The 25,139-nt window shown below is 38.5% G+C and overlaps 1 protein-coding gene across 1 annotated transcript; it reads right to left on the reverse strand.

Moving 5' to 3' along the window:
* Window positions 1–1,247: 1,247 nt before the first annotated feature.
* Window positions 1,248–18,664, reverse strand: LOC133641789 (ORC ubiquitin ligase 1-like). The gene is made up of 6 exons (XM_062035808.1): window positions 18,448–18,664; window positions 18,119–18,254; window positions 12,509–12,594; window positions 10,975–11,196; window positions 6,128–6,216; window positions 1,248–2,746 (listed from the first exon to the last, which is right to left on the reverse strand). The coding sequence occupies exons 1-6, from the start codon at window positions 18,517–18,519 to the stop codon at window positions 1,504–1,506; spliced, it is 1,848 nt and encodes a 615-aa protein (XP_061891792.1). The 5' UTR covers window positions 18,520–18,664; the 3' UTR covers window positions 1,248–1,503.
* Window positions 18,665–25,139: the final 6,475 nt, after the last annotated feature.

Here is a 25,139-nt window from a genome sequence, read left to right on the forward strand (position 1 = left end):
ACACACACATGACAGGCCTAGACAGGAGGAGGACAGAGTGTAGGCACACAGAACATCAGAGGGTCAAATGTGCGAGAAAATGAGAGCAGACAGTGTTGACAAACAATGTTACAACCTTGTGTGGGAACCGCAAAAGAAGAATCCCTGTGGGATGCAGAAACTGGCAGACAAATTTTCCGTGCAACGTTCATATTGTTGTTACTCAGCCAGCGTTTGTGGGTCTGATGGACCCGTTGCATTTTGCGGCTTTTAATGCCTCACAATCAAACACTTTTATGTTCAAATACTGAACAGATGTTTATTGGGATAAGGTAAACATCTGTTCAGTATTTTCAAAATAAAAGTTAAAGGTGTTTATTGGGATAAGGTAAACATCTGTTCAGTATTTGAACATAAAAGTTAAAGATGTTTATTGGGACAAGGTAAACATCAGTTCAGTATTTGAACATAAAAGTTAAAGATGTTTATTGGGACAAGGTAAACATCTGTTCAGTATTTGAACATAAAAGTTAAAGATGTTTATTGGGATAAGGTAAACATCTGTTCAGTATTTTAACATAAAAGTTGAAGATGTTTATTGGGACAAGGTAAACATCAGTTCAGTATTTGAACATAAAAGTTAAAGATGTTTATTGGGACAAGGTAAACATCAGTTCAGTATTTGAACATAAAAGTTAAAGATGTTTATTGGGATAAGGTAAACATCTGTTCAGTATTTGAACATAAAAGTTAAAGATGTTTATTGGGATAAGGTAAACATCTGTTCAGTATTTGAACATAAAAGTTAAAGATGTTTATTGGGATAAGGTAAACATCAGTTCAGTATTTTAACATAAAAGTTAAAGATGTTTATTGGGATAAGGTAAACATCTGTTCAGTATTTGAACATAAAAGTTAAAGATGTTTATTTGGATAAGGTAAACATCTGTTCAGTATTTGAACATAAAAGTTAAAGATGTTTATTGGGACAAGGTAAACATCAGTTCAGTATTTGAACATAAAAGTTAAAGATGTTTATTGGGATAAGGTAAACATCTGTTCAGTATTTTAACATAAAAGTTAAAGATGTTTATTGGGACAAGGTAAACATCAGTTCAGTATTTGAACATAAAAGTGTTTGTGAGGCATTAAAAGCCACAAAATGCAACGGGGGTCCATCAGACCCACAAACGCTGGCTGAGTAACAACAAAATGAACATTACACAATTGAGTTTGAGACACCGGCTAAAAAAAAGAGAAATTCAACCAGTGAAAATTCTTATTGCAAGATCATTTTAATTCATTTCCAACACACTACATCATCTTTTTTTTCCAGAAGAGCATCATTTTCTAGCACACAAGAAAGTTGGACTTTACAGAAGAGACACAAAACACGAAAAATACAACTTTACTATCAGACTTCTTAAAAAAAATCTATTCAACGTGCATTACTGGGTGGATAGGATGATTTTTTTTTTTTTTTTGTAAAGGTAGAAAAAGTCGAGCTGGTGTTTCTGGGAACCTTCACATGAGCTTTGAAAGCTTGGTGGGACTGTTTGTGTTGAAGGGACTGTGAGACTTCCTTTTGGTGGGCTGGCTGCTGTTCAGTCTGTCGCTGGACGTGGTCACAGGAGGACACTGGCTGTCCTGGTCCTGGCCCACCGAACCCGAGAGACACGCCTTGGTCTCTTCCAGGGCGTCGAAGAGCAAATCAAAGGAGAGTTCTTCAGTGTGAGAAGTTTCCGTGTGCTCCACATGACCCGGCTCTCTGCTCTCCTCCACAGCTGTCGGCAGGGATACAGGATCTTCTCCTCCGGGAGCCTCGCCGTTCCCGACCGCAACGACACCGGGGCAGGGTTGCGGTTCTGCTACCAGAGTGAGGTCCAAGTCGGCAGAAGGGGAAGGTGCCAAGGAGAGCTGAGAACCCCGGCTACTGGAGCTCTCTCCGTCCAGCATCATGGAGTCCAACTCTGAGATTTTGTCCAGATAAGCGGCATCCATGGAGGCTTCACTGGACTTCTGGAAAATGTCGGGTTCTTCAACGCCGACAGTCTCAGACATGGAGTCCGAAACTAAGCCTTCAGAACTTGGACCTGGAGACGATTGGTCATTGGACTTAGAGCAGTTCCAAGTGCCCCAAAAAACAGTCTTTATGGGATCCATGTCTGTGTTGGGGGACAAACCATTGGTGAACTTGTCCTCGTCGTTGGACTGCTCCTCTGCGGCGCTCTTCGTAGGACTGGGAACGCCATCGAAATCGAGCTTCCTGAAATGGGCCACGGGTTTGAAGGCGACCTTCTTCTCGCGCACTCCTGGACTCCTCAGAGTCAGGGAGCGGAAGGCGGAGGACGGAGTGGCGGGCAAGAAGTCAGAGGTGGCGTCCAAGTCCTCGCTCTTATCGGGGAGGCCGCACAGAGTCTTGGGAGAGTCCTTGAGGTCCCCGCAGGACGAGAACATCAAACTGTGAGACCGTGAGAACGTCAGCGCGTCTCCTTCAGGATTGCTGCAGATGGAACCTCGTTCGTTATCACTCAGGCTTCTGATCATCATGTTGATCTTCTGTTGCTGGCTCAGGGATTCTGGTCCAGCTTTGGTCTTTTTACCAGACTCCTGCATCTCTGAATATCTCTTTTCAGACATGGTGACCCGACCCTCCAGTTCTTCGATGTACTGATCACTGCGTTCCAGGGCCTTCTTCAGCTGCTCCACGTCTCGCTGATACTGTTGGATTTTCGCTTCCAGGGCAGCGACGGTGTAACGACCAAACCTGGGGACGAACCATCGGGTCTTTTACAATGTCCGAGTGCAGGAAAACATCTCTGGGATCAGGCTGAAATGTTATTATTTAACCATAGGGCCGGGGCCCATTGTTGGGCCACAAGCGCCCCTTTGAGGGCGGCCAAAAAAATAATGTTTCTCAGCTGTGGTCTGTATGTGGCACTCGGTTGTAATACACTTTTCCACCACTTGTGGCAGTAATATCAAACAAACTAAAGTCAGAGAAGGGCAAAAAATATAACTGAAGCATTGAAGCTGTATTTTCATTTGCACTTTTATTTTATATTACCTAATAATTTGGTTACAATGTATTTATTTTAGTAACTGTATGTGCATTTATTTTTCATAAGTTTTTATGAGTGCCTTCTTTTGAATTTAGCTGCTGACAACATTACGTCATTTCTGGTTTTCAGGGCATTCAATTGATTGTATTATTTTATCAAAACTATTATTAATTTACAGTTAATATATGGTAACTTTCTGCTGTAAAATGTTTATGTGTACACACGTCTGTTAAAATGTAATAGTAACTTATACTTCTGCTGTTGGGATACTTCACATTACTACAAATTTCGGTTTCGGTCCAATACCAAGTAGTCACCCGGGCAGTATCGGTCATACCAATGCTAATACTTCAAATTTTCTACATCACTGAAGGATTACATTTTTGGTCACTATTATAATCGGACCAACACAGAATGCAGGTGTAACAATATCAATTTTTTATTTTAATTATTTCCTACTGATTTAAATTCTTTGATTTTTGTCCTTACGGACTTCCTGTATGCAGGGACTTATTTCCTGAGAATGTAATCTAATCATTGAGTATCGACCATACATGGCTGGTGTACTTGGTATCATTACTGTCGATGTTAGTATCGTTACACCCACCTTTGTATGCATTCCAAAGCCTTACTTTATCAATTAGCAAGGCTTATTGCATCCTCCTACAGTGTGTCGTGTAGCATGTTAAGCTGTTCCTTGTCCTCCAGTGATAATGGTACTTGCAAGCAACTTACTTTATTTGCCACCTCAAAGGGGAGGATTGCTGGTTTAAAAGCAGGTTGGCTGGCGGCTTGCGGTTGTTCCTTTGTCGCTGGGACACAGCTGGAACGTGTCATTAACAGGCATTATCACGATACGACGACAGCATTAAAAGCTATCGTCGGCCAAATTGATATCATTCCTAATCGCGACTAATACAAGACGTTACTTGTGCAACATCACCATCAAGCACCTAGGGAAGGTGCTGAGTCCACATTAAAGGCCTACTGAAAGCCACTACTAGCGACCACGCAGTCTGATAGTTTATATATCAATGATGAAATCTTAACGTTGCAACACATGCCGATACGGCCGGGTTAGATTACTCAAGTGCAATTTTAAATTCCGCGCGAAATATCCTGCTGAAAACGTCTCGGTATGATGACGCCACGGATTGTAGCGGACATTTTGGGACAGCATTGTGGCCAGCTATTAAGTCGTCTGTTTTCATCGCAAAATTCCACAGTATTCTGGACATCTGCGTTGGTGAATATTTTGCAATGTGTTCAATGAACAATGGAGACAGCAAAGAAGAAAGCTGTTGGTGGGAAGCGGTGTATTAGCGGCCGGCTGCAGCAACACAAACACGTAGCCGGTGTTTCATTGTTTACATTCTCTAGAGATGACAGTCAAGCTTTACCATTGGCCTGTGGAGAACTGGGACAACAGAGACTCTTACCAGGAGGACTTTGAGTTGGATACGCAGACGTGGAATGTAGCCATAAGCATTTTGTTTAATTTGTATGTGTAACGAAGTACGCAGCTGCGGCTTCCAAACATTTGATCGCTTGCCCGTACGTGCGTGCCGCTATGTGCAATCCCACACTTTTGACACCCCTGCTATAGATAATAAAAAATTGAATGTGATAATTCTATGTATTAAAAGCAGAGCCTGGCGACGCATGCGCATTTATCATAACTCTCTCTCTCTCTCTGTCTCTGCCCCTCCCTCACCAATGCTGCTGCGCGCACAATTTGTTTTGTTTTTAACCCCTTCTTAACCCTGAACGTACATTGAAAATACACGCAACTAACTCAAAATGCCGGACATTTGAGGCATTTAAGAAACTCCGCAAAAGAGGACATGTCCGGTGAAAAGAGGACGTATGGTCAGTCTATCGTCGCCCGTTAGCTGCTAGCATGCCGTGTGTTGTGCCTCGGTGTGCATTGTTTACATAACGTGCGTTAGGCTACTTAATATGTCCGTGTGGAAACTCGTTCGGTACACCTCCAAACCGAACCGGAACCCCCGTACCGAAACGGTTCAATACAAATACACGTACCGTTACACCCCTAACTGATAACCCATAATGTTTATAGTACAAAATAGGTGTGTTATTGTTTGTGCTAATGCGCCACCTTTTGGAGGAGTTCCCTCACTGCAGGTGCAGCGTTGCCCTTCTGTTTGGCGCTTTCAACCGGAAGTAGACGTGCCATTCGGTCTTCCAGCCGTCCGTAGCGTTTTTACTTTTACGATTCTTCATTTGAGCACTCCAAACAAGGTCTGCAAGTTTTACAACATAACTAAAACAATTCATACTTACTAAACCACAGCATGTGTGTAGGAGTGTGTTCATGCATATCTGTACACGCTATCATAATGTAATGAAGCTAGCACCGCTAACATGAACTAATATGCTAACACGTTTACGGTTGTTAGTATTATTAAATTACATTGGCATTCTTTTTGTATTTTAAGTTTACGTGAATTCACCAAAACGTCACCGTGGAGTTATTGAGTCAGTTTAGCTGATTGGGGAGCGAGCTTCCGCGGCTAGTGGGTCCATGGCGATGACTTCTGTTTTGTTTGATCAGCCGTTTTACTGCCGTGTTACAGACACCGTTTGGAACAATTAAGGTGTATAAATACACATTTACACAATCTTTCTGTGTAAATAACTAATTTCACAATGTATATATCTGCAGCTTATAGTCTGATGCAGCTAATACATGGAAATATTTTTTGTTTGGAAATGTAGTAGGTGCGCTCTATAGTCCAGAAAATTCGGTACTAATGAATGATACTTATATAGCGCCTTTTTGTAGTGACTCAAAGCGTGCCCACCCCGGTTGACAGCAGATGAATTTAGCAAACTGTATGTCTCAAAACGTTTGTACAGAAAAACGCTTATTTCAAAACGGTAAAAAAAATATTTCTACAATGTTAATTGATCACCCACTTTTACATGTCTGTGTTTAAAAACGTTACATACGCAACAGTTATGTAAAACTTTCTCTGATATGGAACAATACGGTGCTTAAATACATGTACAAAAAAATAACTTAGCCAACCACCATCAGTATTTAATAATATACAAATACTTACTTTTGTGGAGACCTGTTGACCACCTCGGCTTTCAGTCTCATGTTCTCTTGTACCAGGTCAACATTCTGAGATCTCAAGGCTTTATTTGCCTGAGGATGACAAGAGTAACACCAGGAGATGTTATTTCATGGGGACTAGGCTTGTCTCCATAACAATATTTTGGTACCGGTACCAACATGTATTTCGATGCTTTTCTAAATAAAGGGGGACCACAAAAAAAAAAGGCATTTTTGGCTTTATTTGAACAAAACATCTTAGGGTACATGGAACATATGTTTATTATTGTAATTTAGTCCTTAAATAAAATAGTGAACATACTAGACAACTTGTCTTTTAGTAGTAAGTAAACAAACAAAGACTCCTAATTAGTCTGCTGACGTATGCAGTAACGTATTGTGTCATTTATACACCTATTATTTTGTACACATTATGAGGGACAAGCTGTAAAAATTGATTATTAATCCACTTGTTCATTTACTGTTAATATCTGCTTATTTTCAGTTTTAACATGTTCTATCTACACTTCTGTTAAAATGTAATAATCACTTATTCTTCTGTTGTTAGTTAGTTTTAGGGCTGCAACTAACGATTAATTTGATAATCGATTATTACTTCGATTAATCGATTAATAATCGGATAAAAGAGAAAAACTACATTTCTATCCTTTCCAGTATTTTATTGAAAAAATGGCACCATACTTATTTTGTTTATTGTTTCTCAGCTGTTTGTAAATGTTGCAGTTTATAAATAAAGATTTATTTAAAAAAATAAAAATTATTTTTTTTATTTTTTTTAAAGCCTCTGCGCATGCGCATAACATAGATCCAACGAATCGATGACTAAATTAATCGGCAACTATTTTTAAAATCGATTTTAATCGATTTAATCGATTAAAATCGATTTTAATCGATTTAATCGATTAGTTGTTGCAGCCCTAGTTAGTTTTGGATGATACCACAAATTTGGGCATCGATTCGATACCAAGTAGTTACAGGATCATACATTGGTCATATTCAAAGTCCTCATGTGTCCAGGGACGTATTTCCTGAGTTTATAAACACAATATTAATTTTTTCTAAAAGGAAAAAATATTTTGTGACGATAAAAAATATAAATGTAATCATAGTAGTATCGACTAAATACGCTATGGTACTTGGTATCATTACAGTGGATGTCAGGTGTAGATCCACCCATGGCATTTGTTTACATTGTGACACCGGTGAGCTATTGTATCCTCCTACGGTGTGTAGTGAAGCATGTTTAGCTATTCCTCGTCCTGCAGTGATAATGATACTTGTAAGAAACATAATTCATTTGTTGCCATGGAGGCGAGGATTAGTGATTTAGAAGTAGCTAAAACACTGTCGACAGCGGATGGATGTTAGCTGCTCGCTAGCTAGCCATGTCTTAAAGCAGTGGTCCCCAACCACCGGTCCGGGGACCGGTCCGGGGACCGGTACTGGTCCGTGACGCATTTGCTACCGGGCTGCAGAGAAACATAAAATAATTCATAAACGACTGCATTTTCTCCGGCTTAACTTTCGCCTGTCCCACTAGACACACCAATAAGCTTTATAGATGTACAATAAAATGCCTCATAGGAATTTCTCATTTGTTATGACTTTGTGACATGATACAAAGCACATTAATGAACATATAAAATATAAATGTGACAGATTGTAGCCAATTCAGCGTTATAGTGAGTCATATTTTTCATGCACTTATTTTTGCTGTATTCAGTGTTTCCCACACATTCATTTATTTGTGGCGGCCCGCCACGAAAGAATTACGTCCGCCACAAATTAATTTATTTTTTTTTGTCCTGTCCAGCTTCTCAGGCAAATCATATAGTTGATGTAGATGCCCATATAGGCTGTTCAGATTTACTTTACAAAAGAGAAGTGTAGGATACTTCTCTTGTTGCCTTATTTGTATTTGACCACTACTGTTTTCTGTTTATTTGTTACTGACTGTGGCAGGACACCTCTGCCTCTGTTTCACTTTATGTTGCTGGTAAATAATATGGTTGTAGTAGTAGGCTAAAGTTAAATTATTTAGTATGCACTAATTAAATGGGCAGAGCTTTAAGAGACATTTTAGCTTTTATATTTTATAAGATATATTTTTTGTAAGAACCACAATTAATAAATATATTTCAGTGAATAACTTATTGTTCAAATCTGTATATAAATATGTACATAAAGTGTTGTAATTATATTGTAAAATGGATGGATGGACGTTTAAAACAAAACTGTTATTATTAATTAGTAAGTATACATTTTTTAAGCCTTTTTAGAGAAAATCATATCATTGTAGTAAATTATGCAAATTGCTCGATGATGTGATGGTGACCACGCCCATAGCCACGCCCCCACCACCACAGGTATCTTGGCAGTTTATGGGAAACACTGGTATTTATCTGGCACAAGTGGAAAGCCGGTCCCTGAAAATAATGCCTACATTAAACCGGTCGGTGGTGCCAAACAGGTTGGGGACCGCCGTCTTAACCCTGTAACACCCCTTGTTGTAAAATTACGTTACCTTTAACCATCCTTAAAAACAATCTATTATATATATTTATTTATTTTTACCACATTTACATAGTCATAGGGTCCTATTGTTCAGTCTCACAAGGCTATTGGATCGTACATTTGTTTATAAGTCACGCCTTCTGGCCATGAACTCACACAACCTCTCAAGGTTTCCTTCAAACAAAATCTATTTGTTTCATCGGACTGGATTCATCCAATTAAATGTATTTTATATATTTTTTGGTTGTTATTACAATGTCTAGAGCATGTACATATGTAGTTATTGTGCAACAGATGCATCAAATTTCATTTAGAGCTTGTTATATAATTGTTGCAATTATAAGAGGGGAAAAAAAGTGTTTTTTAAGCGTTTTATCTTGTTTCATGTGTTTTATATTTGTAATAAATGACTTCATAAAAATATAACTAGAGTGTGAATATTATTAATGGTATATACTAGAGATGTCCGATAATATCGGCAGACCGATATTATCGGCCGATAAATGCGTTAAAATGTAATATCGGAAATTATCGGTATCGGTTTTTTTATTATCAGTATCGTTTTTTTTAAAAGTTTTTTTTAATTATTATTAAATCCACATAAAAAACACAAGATACACTTACAATTAGTGCACCAACTCAAAAAACCTCCCTCCCCCATTTACACTCATTCACACAAAAGGGTTGTTTCTTTCTGTTATTAATATTCTGGGGCCGTACTTATCAAGCTTCTTAGAATTACTCCTAAGAAGTCTGCTAAAAGTTGACTTAAGAGTAAATAAATTCTTCGCTGAAAGCTGCACTTAAAAGTTAGTTATCAAGCGTCTTACTCACACTTTCAGCGAAGTGTAGGACTGAATCTTAAGTGTCACACTCAGAGCTGAATTACGACATTACTATGTGCCGTAAACGGAATTTTAGGTGACGTAATTTCTGTGTCCATAGAAATGACCAATCATGGAAGGGAATCCGTTGTCTAAGAATAAAGAAATATCTTGGAAATATTTAAGTGGACAATGGGAGTGTATATTTTGACAATAAACTACAAAATAATACAAAACAAACTAGTCCCCGCCGGCACTCACGCTACCGCTCCCTCTCTTCTCTCGCCCACACACTCACTGACGTCACTCACCTCACGGCCACACACATACGCTACTCTCATAACATTTTCTTTCCAATTCATTAATTAGGCAACTAATTTGAAACTGGTGTGGGTGGCTCTATATATACTAGCCCACTGCAGACACATGCAGAAATCAACAAGAAATCGAAAAGTATTAAATCTGTGACAAAAATAATATCTGCTCTGTCTAAACGATACCGTTTGATCAGCTGCTCGTCATCAAAAAAAAACAAAACATTGTTCCGTTCCCTGACCGCACGTCTCTCTCGCCTCAGTGCCATCCCCTGCTGGCAACTCCTAACCACTTAAGACACCTCTGAAGGTCTCTTAAATATTGTGGAGAGTAGGAGTGATTCTTAGACTTAAGAACGTTGATAAAAAGCTTTTACTCTTAAGTTTGAGAGTAGGACTAAATTTCGCAAATTCTCAGGACTTAAGTGTAAAATGGCACTCTAAGAAGCTTGATAAGTACAGCCCCAGGTTCCTACATTATATATCAATACAGTCTGCAAGGGATACAGTCCGTAAGCACACATGATTGTGCGTGCTGCTGGTCCACTAATAATACTAACCTTTCAACAGTTAATTTTACAAATTTTCATTAATTACTAGTTTCTATGTAACTGTTTTTATATTGTTTTACTTTCTTTTTTATTCAAGAAAATGTTTTTAATTTATTTATCTTATTTTATTTGATAATTTTTTTTAAAAAGTACCTTATCTTCACCATACCTGGTTGTCCAAATTAGGCATAATAATGTGTTAATTCCACGACTGTATATATCGGTTGATATCGGTATCGGTAATTAAAGAGTTGGACGATATCGGCATATCGGATATCGGCAAAAAGCCATTATCGGACATCCCTAGTATATACCATTATGGTGCTAAGTAAGCAATCAACCCTGCAAATGAACCGTAGTTGTTCAGACAACGCGAGTACAAATACAGAAATTCTGCTCCCATCCCATAAACTTTTTTTTTTTTTAACTCTTCAATTTCTGCATCAAATGCCTCCTACAACAACATCTGAAAGGTCAAATATATTTTTTTTAGGTTTTTCTATATTTGGGTCTTACGGGGTTAAAGCACTTCTTCCTGAGGGCGTTTCAGTGTTACTATACTATACAACCCTAACGGGGAAGTGATGAAAATGTCCGTAAAAGAGCAGTATTAAAAAAGGTGCATGCCTCCTTAAGCTTGTCCAGGTCCTGTTTCACTTGATCACAAACATCCTTGGCAGTCTGCAGCCGGTTGGCCCACTCCTCCATGACGGAAGGCTCCAGTCTTCTGTCGTCTGCTTGCACAGAGTTAATACTGCAAGGATCCAGAGCGCTTCCCAGCTGCAGTTCCAGACTTTGATTTTTGCTTTTCAGATCCTCGTTGTCTCTAACGAGACCCTCAATTTCTTCCTGTAAAAAGGCAAGAAGACTCGAGAAAACAATCCCTCCGTCCAGCTTTTCATCTTCCAAATCTCAAAACTGCTCAGAAATGACTACCATTTCTTCTTTCTTGCCTGTATTTCCATATCAGACAACGTAAAACATGAATGTACTGCAGCTCGGCTGGGAAAATAAGGTGTTAAGATGTTTAATTAAAGGCCTACTGAAATGATTTGTTTTTTATTTAAACGGGAATAGCAGATCCATTCTATGTGTCATACTTGATCATTTCGCGATATTGCCATATTTTTGCTGAAAGGATTTAGTAGAGAAAATCGATGATAAAGTTCGCAACTTTTGCTCGCTGATAAAAAAAAAGCCTTGCCTGTACCGGAAGTAGCGTGACGTCACAGGAGCTAGTATTCCTCACAATTCCCCGTTGTTTACAATGGAGCGAGAGAGAGTCGGACCGAGAAAGTGATGATTACCCCATTAATTTGAGCGAGGATGAAAGATTCGTAGATGAGGAACGTTACAGTGAAGGACTTGAGAGGCAGCGATGGACGTATCTTTTTTCGCTCTGACCGTAACTTAGGTACAAGCTGGCTCATTGGATTCCACACTCTCCTTTTTCTATTGTAGATCACAGATTTGTATTTTAAACCACCTGGGATACTATATCCTCTTGAAAATGAGAGTCGAGAACGCGAAATGGACATTCGGTGCCTTTTATCTCCACGACAATACATCGGCGAAATGCTTTAGCTACGAGCTAACGTGACGTCTCCACCTACGCCAGCCAGCCCTCATTTGCTCATCAACACCCGTGCTCACCTGCGTTCCAGCGATCGGCAGAAGGACGAAGGACTTCACCCGATGCGTTTGGCGGCCCGGAGACGTAGGAAGTCAAGGTGAAGTCGGCGGCTAGCGCTCCAACAAAGTCCTCCTGGTTGTGTTGCTGTAGTCCGCTGCTAATACACTGATCCCACCTACAACTGTCTTCTTTGCAGCCTTCATTGTTCATTAAAAAAATTGCAAAAGATGTCCAGAATACTGTGGAATTATGAAATGAAAACAGAGCTTTTTGTATAGGATTCTACGGGGTACCATAACTTCCGTTACTCGGACTTCGTCACGCGCATACATCATCATACCGCGATGTTTCAGCCGGATATTTCCCGGGAATTTTAAAATGTCACTTTATAAGTTAACCCGGCCGTATTGGCATGTGTTGCAATGTTAAGATTTCATCATTGATATATAAACTATCAGACTGCGTGGTCGCTAGTAGTGGCTTTCAGTAGGCCTTTAAACTGTATGAGAGAAAGTGGTGGGTTTATACCTCATACTCGCGAAGAAGAAGCTCTCCTCTTGTTTTCCTGAGACATTTTCTCACAGATGGGCTCTCAGTGTGATCATTGGTACCTCCTGTAACACCAACAAAAACATAATCCACACATTAAAGATTGCCATACATTTTCCTCTCCGATTCTAAGTGCTCTAAATGCAAAAATCATAGAGTACTAAGGGTGGAACGGTACACAAAAATTTCGGTTCGGTACGTACCTCGGTTTAGAGGTCACGGTTCGGTTCATTTTCGGTACAGTAAGAAAACAACAAAATATACATTTTTTGGGTTATTTATTTACTAAATTTGCAAAATCTTCCACCAAAAATATTTGTCTTAGTGGAATATTTGATGTGAAGTAATGGGAACCTTGGATAGGTCAATAATTCATAATAACATTGATTTTGATTCAATATTATGTTTTGAGCAATGACAGTTTGAAAGAAAGAAAAAACAGCTTTGTTTTATTAGTCAACATTGCAACTTTTTCTAAATTACATTTAACCTTTAAGCTTTTTTATTTAACTTTTGTTATGTTTTTGTTTATTTTAATGGTATTTTTAGAATGTGCCGTGGGCCTTTAAAACATTAGCTGTGGGCACACATGCCAACCCTCCCGGTATTCAGCGCCTCTCCCGATAACCTCCCGACAGAAATTTTCTCCCGACAAACTCCCGGTATTCAGCCGGAGCTGGAGGCCACGCCCCCTCCAGCTCAAAGCGGACCTGAGTGGAGACAGCCTGTTCTCACATCCGCTTTCCCACAATATAAACAGCTTGCCTGCCCAATGACTTCATAACTGTAGAATGACCGAGGGCGAGTTCTTGGTTTCTTATGTGGGTTTATTGTTAGGCAGTTTCATTAACGTCCTCCCAGCGCGGTAACAACACACAACAACAGCAGTCACGTTTAGTCTACCGTAAAGCAGTTCTTCTGCCGTAAACAGCAATGTTGTGACACTCTTAAACAGGGCAATACTGCCATCTACTGGATAGCATCCAGAACACTTAAATTCAAGTATTTCTTTTATTTATATGTATAATAAAATAAATATATATATATATATATATATATAGCTAGAATTCACTGAAAGTCAAGTATTTCATACACATACATACATACATACATACATACATACATACATACATACATACATACATACATACATACATACATACATATATATATGAAATACTTGAGTTGGTGAATTCTAGCTTAAATATATTCCCCTCTTAACCACGCCCCCAACCACACCCCCCACCTCCCGGTATCGGAGGTCTCAAGGTTGGCAAGTATGGCTGTGGGCCGCAAACGGCCTCCGGGGCACACTTTTGACACCCCTGCTATAGATGATAAAAAATTAAATGTGATAAATCTATGGATAAAAAGCAGAGCCTGGCGACGCATGCGCGTTTATCATAACTCTCTCTCTCTCTGTCTCTGCCCCTCCCTCACCAATGCTGCTGCGCTCACAATTTGTTTTGTTTTTAACCCCTTCTTAACCCTGAACGTACATTGAAAATACACGCAACCCTAACTCAAAATGCCGGACATTTGAGGCATTTAAGAAACTCCGCCCGGACAGCCCCGCAAAAGAGGACATGTCCGGTGAAGAGGACGTATGGTCAGTCTATCCTAGCCCGTTAGCTGCTAGCATGCCGTGTGTTGTGCCTCGGTGTGCATTGTTTACACAACGTGCGGTACGCTACTTAATATGTCCGTGTGGAAACTCGTTCGGTACACCTCCGAACCGAACCGAAACCCCCGTACCGAAACGGTTCAATACAAATACACGTACCGTTACACCCTTATAGGGTACAAACAATGTTTCTTCCATTAGCTAACTTCCTTTATCTGAATAGTCACCTGTGATTTATAGCATGAAATCAACATATTGCAGTCATGTTGTTTATGTTTCAAAAGGGTTCAACTAATCAATGTCAAAATATAAAGAGTAGAAATAATGAACAGAATGTCAGCTACTGTCTTGTTGTGAAACAGCAATGTAGCATTTAGACAGGCTGTACTGTAGCAAACATGTGTGTTCTTAAATGTGTATTCCACCTCTTCCACTTTTGATTTGGGCTTACATAGTAAACAAGTGTTAGAATAATTACAACTCGTATGCTTAAAGGCCGTTGCTATAGTTATTATCAATTGTGCTGAAGTTGTACTCTTCTATCTGTGCTATCTCGTATCAGTGTTTGTATCCAGAACCGGCCTGCTGACTGCCAAGGGCGAACATCGAGTGCCGTGACGCAGACAGAGCAGAGACAGGGCGATATCACGAGTGTCAGCACATTTGCATTTCATGAATAGTCATATATTGTGTCTAAATTGGGCTGCTGAGATTACCCCCCCTTCCTTCAGAGGCAGCCTCAGTGATGTAACCAGGGACCTCCCAAATAAATAGAGGAGCACGTGGAACTGTTACCTTAGAGCGTAGGTTGGTTCTGTGACTAAGAGTACAGCCCAAAATGTCTCTCTTCATTGAGCTAAATTTAACTCTGTCTCTGCATGATTCCTTGCTTCTTGCCTGTTTAATAGATGTCATCAGTGTTTGAACCTGACAAGTCAAATTAATGTTTTATCCAGACGAATACATTTGTCCAAATGTGGCCAACATTGTGGGTTTCCTGGACGTGGTCTACATGGCTAGAAGAAACATCTACGGAAGAGAATCCCTCTGCCATCTTCAACTACCGTAATTTCCGGACTATAAGCCGCACCTGACTATAAGCCGCACCGGCTAAATTTAGGGAAAAATACAGATTGCTCCATGTATAAGCCGCACCCGACTATAAGCCGCAGGGTTTTGATGTGTAATTAGCGTAGTATATAGGGGTTCCTGCTACCACGGAGGGGATTGTCGGGACAGAGATGACTGTTTGGGAACGCAAAGCGTCCCATTTATTAACAATAAATCTTTCAATCATTCAATCAAACTTTCACATCTTTGACATGGCGAACAGCATTCGTGCAGAGTACAAATAATACAACGGTGCAAAGTAATACAAAGTGCTCGCCTGTACGTTATCAAAATAACCAGCCTACCGGTATATGAAAAGTCAGTCTTTAATCATTGTGTCATCGTCTTCCTCCTGCGTACTAAAACCACCGAAATCCTCTTCGTCGGTGTCGGAGAAGAACAGGCCGTAAATAAGCCGCACCCTTGTATAAGCCGCAGGGACCAGAACGAGGGGGAAAAGTAGCGGCTTATAGTCCGGAAATTACGGTAGTTTTTTAATATATAAATCGCCCGCTTGAATATTCCCTCTTCTCTTCTACAACAATTTCCTCGTCATTTGGGATGTCTGTTGTGATTTAACTTCCTGGTTCCGTGACCCGCCCTATCTTGCCTCTGATTGGCCTGTCCCTAATGTTTTGCCCTAATCTTAACCAATCGTGACTCATCATAGTAAACAACCAATCAATCATGGATGTTTTTATACCTAAACCAACCAATCATCATTGATGTTTCCCGTATAAGTTGTCCCCCGCCCGTGGAGTTGCTTCGCTACGTAGCTTTGATTTATAAGTACATCATTTATAATAGAAAACTGTAGTTGTTACCACTGGATTATCAAAAACCGTACTCATTACGGGAAAACCGTAGTTGTTGGCAGGTATGGCAAATAGACAGATCAAGATTTTAAGACACATTGTCGGTCGGAAAAAAACGAAGAAAAACTGAAAATCACATGCCTGTGTTACATAAAACTTAGGTCAGGCTGATTAGACAAATACGTACTAATCAAACATACCGCATAACAAGGGACTGATGAAAAATACATTTACTGTGCCGCGGCACACTAGCGTGCCGTGAGATACAGTCTGGTGTGCCATGGGAGATGATCTAATTTCACCTATTTGGGTTAAAAATAAGATTTGCAAATCAGTAATTATATCCTGAAAACTAAGTGTTGTTGAGTGTCGGTGCTGTCTAGAGCTCGGCAGAGTAACCGTGTAATACTCATCCATATCAGTAGGTGGCAGCCGCTAGCTAATTGCTTTGTAGATGTCGGAAACAGCGGGAGGCAGTGTGCAGGTAAAAAGGTGTCTAATGCTTAAACCAAAAATAAATAAAAGGTGAGTGCCCCTAAGAAAAGGCATTGAAGCTTAGGGAAGGCTATGCAGAACAAAACTAAAACTGAACTGGCTACAAAGTAAACAAAAACAGAATGCTGGACGACAGCAAAGACTTACTGTGGAGCAAAGACGGCGTCCACAACGTACATCCGAACGTGATATGACAATCAAAAATGTACCCACAAAGAAGGATAAGAACAACTGAAATATTCTTGATTGCTAAAACAAAGTAGATGCGGGAAATATCGCTCAAAGGAAGACATCAAAATGCTACAGGAAAATACCACAAAAAAGAGAAAAAGACACCAAAATAGGAGCGCAAGGCAAGAACTAAAACACTACACACAGGAAAACAGCAATACACTCAAAATAGGTCAGGGCGTGATGTGACAGGTGATGCATGCTTGGTTATGGTTTAAAGTCATATCCAACAATTGTGACAACGACTTTTTACTGTCAACTAGTGTGCCGTGAGATACAGTCTGGTGTGCCATGGGAGATTATCTAATTTTCACCTATTTTAATCAATAATTATAGTCTACAAATGACGTGTTGTTGTTGTTGAGTGTCGGTGCTGTCTAGAACTCGGCAGAGTAACCGTGTAATACTCTTCCATATCAGTAGATGGCAGCCGGTAGCTAATTGCGTTGTAGATGTCGGAAACAGCGGGAGGCAGTGTGCAGGTAAAAAGGTGTCTAAGGCTTAAACCAAAAATAAACAAAAGGTGAGTGCCCCTAAGAAAAGGCATTGAAGCTTAGGGAAGGCTATGCAGAACAAAACTAAAACTGAACTGGCTACAAAGGAAACAAAAACAGAATGCTGGACGACAGCAAAGACTTACTGCGGAGCAAAGACGGCGTCCACAAAGTACACCCGAACGTGACATGACAATCAACAATGTCCCCCACAAAGAAGGATAAAAACAATGATTGCTAAAACAAAGTAGATGCGGGAAATATCGCTCAAAGGAAGACATCAAAATGCTACAGGAAAATACCACAAAAAAGAGAAAAAGCCACCAAAATAGGAGCGCAAGACAAGAAGTAAAACACTACACACAGGAAAACACCAGAAAAGTCCAAATAAGTCAGGGTGTGATGTGACAGGTGGTGACAGTACACCTACTTTGAGACAAGAGCTATAGTGATGCATGCTTGGTTATGCTTTAAAGTCATATCCAACAATTGCGACGACGACTTTTTACTGTCAACCGAGTTTCATTTTTTAATGATTTCTGCTGGTGGTGTTTTTCAACGCAAAAAAGGTTGAAAAACACTGCTCTCGACAGCACAGACACGCAACAACAACACATCATTTGCAGACTATAGTTACTGGTTTGCAAAAAAATATTGTTAACCCAAATAGGTGAAATTAGATCATCTCCCACGGCACACCAGCCTGTGCCGCGGCACAGTGGTTGATGGATCGGATCCATTTTCTACCGCGTGTCCCTTTAGTTTCCCTTTTAAAGGAGAAGTAACCCTGTGGCAGAACAAACAGCACGTCAATCCTCACCGATGATTTCCCTGCAGGGTGTCTCCGTGGTTATGGGGACTCTGCACGTCGGACACTGGCTTGCTTTCTTTAACCACATCTCCATGCAGGACGAGCAGAACACGTGGTGGTTGCCACATATGACCGGCTGTCTGACCTAATGCATATAATGTAACACTCGGTCATGCTGAAGGCGCATTTGTTACGTCACAAGACTTCAAACAAAATGTAACATTGGAGCCGACAACAACAACCCAGGCGACGTAACGTGCACATCCGGGTTGCTGTCGAAGAATCCTAAAACATTCACGTCGCCGTGGCCGGGCCAGGGGGAACAAACCAGACGTTACCTTTCCGAGGCATATCTGACACGATATGGGCAGAGTCAAAGACAGCGTGGAAGTGTGAGGGTTGAGAGCCATGTTGGCGGACAGGCGCGCGTCCTTCAGAGAGAGAGGTCCCCAAATGAGCAACCCGGAAGTGGTGAGGCTGGCGCCAAATCCGGCAACTACGGGAAGTCCGAAAGGCCAAAAAGATTTTAAAAAAGGCAAAACCGTCCATAAGAGAGACGTCCATCCATCAGACGGTTATTAAACAAAATGTGCATTTTTTTCGGTCTGTTTGAAGACATCGTGATAGGTAAGTAGATTTTATTCTTAGCTGCTTGTTTTAGGCAAAAATTGGTATGATACAGCGCATATATAGTTATTTGACCAGCACTCATACTGAGCGACGTGCCTACATGGCGGCCATCTTGGTAGGGTCCATTATTCATTTTAACTGGTTCAGCTACATGTTACTAACCAAAACATACAACAAGAACAGGTGTTACCATTTAGTAGTCAATTGTACGGAATACGCACTGTACTGTGCAATCTACTAATACAAGTTTCAATCAATCAATCAATCAATTTGACCAGCAGTCATACTGAGTGACGTGCCTACATGGCGGCCATCTTGGTAGGGGCCATTATTCATTTTAACTGGTTCAGCTACATGTTACTAACCAAAACATATAACAAGAACACCACAGGTAAGCTACTGATACGGTTTAACATGACATATTTATTACAAAAATTACCATGAATTGATTAACGTGGACCCCGACTTAAACAAGTTGAAAAACTTATTCGGGTGTTACCATTTAGTGGTCAATTGTACGGAATATGTACTGTACTGTGCAAGCTACTAATACAAGTTTCAATCAATCAATCAATCAATCAATTTGACCAGCAGTCATACTGAGCGACGTGCCTACATGGCGGCCATCTTGGTAGGGGCCATTATTCATTTTAACTGGTTCAGCTACATGTTACTAACCAAAACTTATAACAAGAACACCCCAGGTTAGCTACTGATACGGTTTAACATGACATATTTATTACAAAAATTACCATGAATTGATTAACGTGGACCCCGACTTAAACAAGTTGAAAAACTTATTCGGGTGTTACCATTTAGTGGTCAATTGTACGGAATATGTACTGTACTGTGCAAGCTACTAATAAAAGTTTCAATCAATCAATCAATCAATCAATTTGACCAGCAGTCATACTGAGTGACGTGCCTACATGGCGGCCATCTTGGTAGGGGCCATTATTAATTTTAACTGGTTCAGCTACATGTTACTAACCAAAACATATAACAAGAACACCACATGTAAGCTACTGATACGGTTTAACATGACATATTTATTACAAAAATGACCATGAATTGATTAACGTGGACCCCCACTTAAACAAGTTGAACAACTTATTGGGGTGTTACCTTTAAGTGGCCATTTGTACGGAATATGTACTGTACTGTGCAAGCTACTAATAAAAGTTTCAATCAAACAATCAATCAATCAATTTGACCAGCAGTCATACTGAGCGACGTGCCTACATGGCGGCCATCTTGGTAGGGGCCATTATTCATTTTAACTGGTTCAGCTACATGTTACTAACCAAAACATATAACAAGAACACCACAGGTAAGGTACTGATACGGTTTAACATGACATATTTATTACAAAAATTACCATGAATTGATTAACGTGGACCCCGACTTAAACAAGTTGAAAAACTTATTCGGGTGTTACCATTTAGTGGTCAATTGTACGGAATATGTTCTGTAATGTGCAATCTATTAATAAAAGTTTCGATCAATCAATCAATACTTGTGTTAGGCAAAGATTGGTATGACACAGCACAAATATAATTATTGAATTGATTAACGTGGACCCCGACTTAAACAAGTTGAAAAACTTATTGGGGTGTTACCATTTAGTGGTCAATTATACGGAATACGTACTGTACTGTGCAATCTACCAATAAAAGTTTCAATCAATCAATCAATCATTTTGACCAGCAGTCATACTGAGTGACGTGCCTACATGGCGGCCATCTTGGTAGGGGCCATTATTCATTTTAACTGGTTCAGCTACATGTTACTAACCAAAACATATAACAGGAACACCTCAGGTAAGCTACTGATACGGTTTAACATGACATATTTATTACAAAAATTACTGATTGGTCCGAGGAATTTTTTTTGCGGTTTAGGTTTGTTACTACCATGAATTGATTAACATGGACCCCAACTTAAACAAGTTGAAAAACTTATTCCATTTAGTTACCATTTAGTGGTCAATTGTACGGAATATGTACTGTACTGCGCAATCTACTAATACAAGTTTCAACCAATCAATCAATCAATACTGACCGTCTCATACACACACACATACACTATATTGCCAAAAGTATTTGGCCACCTGCCTTGACTCACATATGAACTTGAAGTGCCATCCCATTCCTAACCCATAGGGTTCAATATGATGTCGGTCCACCTTTTGCAGCTCTTACAGCTTCAACTCTTCTGAAAAGGCTGTCCACAAGGTTGCGGAGTGTGTTTATAGGAATTTTCGACCATTCTTCCAAAATGGTGTTCTATCGGAAAAATGGAACCAGAAAACTAAAATGTGAGTCTTCAACATGGTGTTTTATGAACATATGTAAAAATGTCTTTACAGATTTGCTAAGATTTTGAGTGCGCTAAATAATATGAATAAGAATAATTGGTTAAACTACACTGTATTGTTTATTGTTATGATTCGGTGTATGCATGGACCCCGGGACGCAGAGACGGCAAGCAAGTGCAGAAAAGAATCCCTCTTTATTAGGGAAGCGCAGGTAACACAAAAACAAAAATGTGCAGCTGGGAAGTGAAATGTATAACAAGTGCATGACGCAGAAAGCAAGCAAATGTAGAACGTTAAGATACGAAGCAAAATAGTCCGCTTCTGAAAAGCATTCTGATTGCTAATCATGGACAGGTGACGGAGCCACTGCTCATATCAGAAGGGTTGTAGCAAATGGAGGACAACAGGAAGTGCAATGAAAAATAAGAAAATAATACAAAACACAAGAAATTAATAATAACTGTCATGTGGGCTCTTAATAGGTTTCAGGATCTCGAATGTACACAAAAGTACAAAGTGGCCCCGAGATCCTTCAACTTTTCTGTCGTTTGAACACCCTGTGATGGAACATTCGTTCGAGGATAGCAAACATTGGCTAGCCAAGACGCTATTATTAGCTAAAAACCACACAAAGCTAAGGTGCGTATTACGCACACCGGCGTAGTTACGTCATTGTATGCTGAAAGTCGTAAGTGGATTATAACACTTTGGAAAGTTAACACCCTCTAGGCCAGTGTTTTTCAACCTTTTCGGAGACAAGGCACATTTTTTGCGTTGAAAAAATGCGGAGGCACACCACCAGCAGAAATCTTTAAAAAAGGAAACTCAGTTGACTGTAAAAAGTCGTTGTCGCAATTGTTGGATATGACTTTAAAGCATAACCAAGCATGCATCAATATAGCTCTTGTCTCAAAGTAGGTGTACTGTCACCACCTGTCACATCACACCCTGACTCATTTGGACTTTATTGCTGTTTTCCTGTGCGTAGTGTTTTAGTTCTTGTCTTGCGCTCCTATTTTGGTGGCTTTTTCTCTTGTTTTGGTATTTTCCTGTAGCAGTTTCATGTCTTCCTTTGAGCGATATTTCCCCGCATCTACTTTGTTTTAGCAATCAAGAATATTTCAGTTGTTTTGATCCTTCTTTGTGGGGACATTATTGATTGTCATGTCATGTTCGGATGTACTTTGTGGACGCCGTCTTTGCTCCACAGTAAGTCTTTGCTGTCGTCCAGCATTCTGTTTTTGTTGACTTTGTAGCCAGTTCAGTTCTAGTTTGGTTCTGCGTAGCCTTCCCTAAGCTTCAATGCCTTTTCTTAGGGCTGCTCACCTTTTGTTTATTTGTGGTTTAAGCATTAGACACCTTTTTACCTGCACACTGCCTCCCGCTGTTTCCGACATCTACAAAGCAATTAGCTACCAGCTGCCACCTACTGATATGTAAGAGTATTACACGGTTACTCTGCCGAGCTCTAGACAGCACCGACACTCAACAACAACACATCATTTGCAGACTATAATTACTGCTTTGCAAAAAATATGTTTTACCCCAAATAGGTGAAATTAGATAATCTCCCACGGCACACCAGACTGCATACCAGACACTTCAAATATTGCTACATTTAAAAAAAATTTTTTTTTCCATATTTGTGTCCTAAGTAAAGTATGAAATTAAGTCTTGACTTATATGTATTACAGTGCAGTGTTTGTCCTATTTCCTATTACCCAATGATCACAGTATGGGACTTTTGTTTCCGGGTTTAGCCTGAACAATGCTAACAACACAACGGCTAATCTCAGCTCTATCTGTACCGCGACAATCAAAGTTGACCAACTTTAGCAGAAACAACTTTTAAATCCACTTACGGCCTGATCTACTAAAGGTTTGCGTGTCCAAAAACACGTACGCACATGCAGTCTTAGTAGATCACATGCAACACACACACTAATGCTACACACCATTTTATAGTTTGCACACAGTGTTCAGGCCCATAATATTCGACTCCTGCCTCATCAATAACACATCTCCACATTGGTGAGCTTTGAAGTGAGCAATATCAAAATAGGCCACTTAATGCTAACAAAATGCTATCAGCAGCTGTTAGCAATGCTAAGTGTTCAACATCCGCAGCTCCACATGACATTGGAGAGACTTTGGCGTGAGCGACGTGTGAATGACAACGCGATGCTAACAACAAGAATGCTAAGTTGACCAAGTTTTGGCAGAACGACACATGCCTGTGATTTTAGCACATCGAAGTCCAGCTTACATTTATTATTGATATATTGTTATTTACAGATAAACACTAACATTTAGCATTTATATATTGTTATTTACAGATAAACACTGATATATTGTTATTTACAGATAAACACCGACATTTATTGTTTATAAATTGTTATTTACAGATAAACACCGACATATATTGTTTATAAATTGTTATTTAAATATAAACACTGACATTTATTATTTATAAATTGTTATTTACAGATAAACACTGACATTTGTTATTGATGTATTGTTTTTTACAGATAAACACTGACATGTATTATTTATATATTGTTATTTAGAGATAAACACTAACATTTATCATTTATATATTGTTATTTACAGATAAACACTGACATTTATTATTAATTTATTGTTATTTACAGATCAACACTGCCATTTATTGTATATAATTTTTTATTTACAGATAAACACTGACATTTATTATTTATATGTTGGTTTTTACAAATAAACGCTGACATTTATTATTTATATATTGTTATTTACAGATAAACACTGACATTTGTTATTGATATATTGTTATTTACAGATAAACACTGATATGTATTATTTATATATTGTTATTTAGAGATAAACACTAACATTTATCGTTTATATATTGTTATTTACAGATAAACACTGACATTTATTATTAATTTATTGTTATTTACAGATCAACACTGCCATTTATTGTTTATAATTTTTTATTTACAGATAAACACTGACATTTATTATTTATATGTTGGTTTTTACAAATAAACACTGACATTTATTATTTATATATTGTTATTTACAGATAAACACTGACATTTATTATTGATATATTGTTATTTACAGATAAACACTGGCATGTATTATTTATGTATTGTTATTTACAGATAAACACAGACATTTATTATTTATATATTCTTATTTGCAGATAAACACTGACATTTATTATTGATGTATTGTTATTTACAGATAAACACTGGAATTTATTTTTATATATCGTTATTTACAGGTAAACCCTAACATGTATTATTTATATATTATTATTTACAGTTAAACACTGACAGTTATTATTTATATATTGTTATTTACAGATAAACACTGACATTTATTATTATTTATATATTGTTATTTACAGATAAACACTGACATTTATTATTTATATATTGTTATTTACAAATAAACACTGACAGTTATTATTTATATATTGTTATTTACAGATAAACACTGACATTTATTATTATTTATATATTGTTATTTACAGATAAACACTGCCATTTATATATTGTTATTTAAAGATAAACACTGCCATTTATTATTTATATATTGTTATTTACAGATAAACACTGCCATTTATTATTTATATATTGTTATTTACAGATAAACACTGCCATTTATTATTTATATATTGTTATTTACAAATAAACACTGCTATTTATTATTTATATATTGTTATTTACAGATAAACACTGACATTTATTATTTATATATTGTTATTTACAGATAAACACTGCCATTTATTATTTATATATTGTTATTTACAGATAAACACTGCCATTTATTATTTATATATTGTTATTTACAAATAAACACTGACAGTTATTATTTATATATTGTTATTTACAGATAAACACTGACATTTATTATTATTTATATATTGTTATTTACAGATAAACACTGCCATTTATTATTTATATATTGTTATTTACAGATAAACACTGACATTTATTATTATTTATATATTGTTATTTACAGATAAACACTGCCATTTATTATTTATATATTGTTATTTACAAATAAACACTGACATGCATTATTTCTATATTGTTA

The sequence above is a fragment of the Entelurus aequoreus genome, linkage group LG02, assembly GCF_033978785.1.
Source record: "Entelurus aequoreus isolate RoL-2023_Sb linkage group LG02, RoL_Eaeq_v1.1, whole genome shotgun sequence".
In the NCBI taxonomy this organism is placed as follows: Eukaryota; Metazoa; Chordata; class Actinopteri; order Syngnathiformes; family Syngnathidae; genus Entelurus; species Entelurus aequoreus.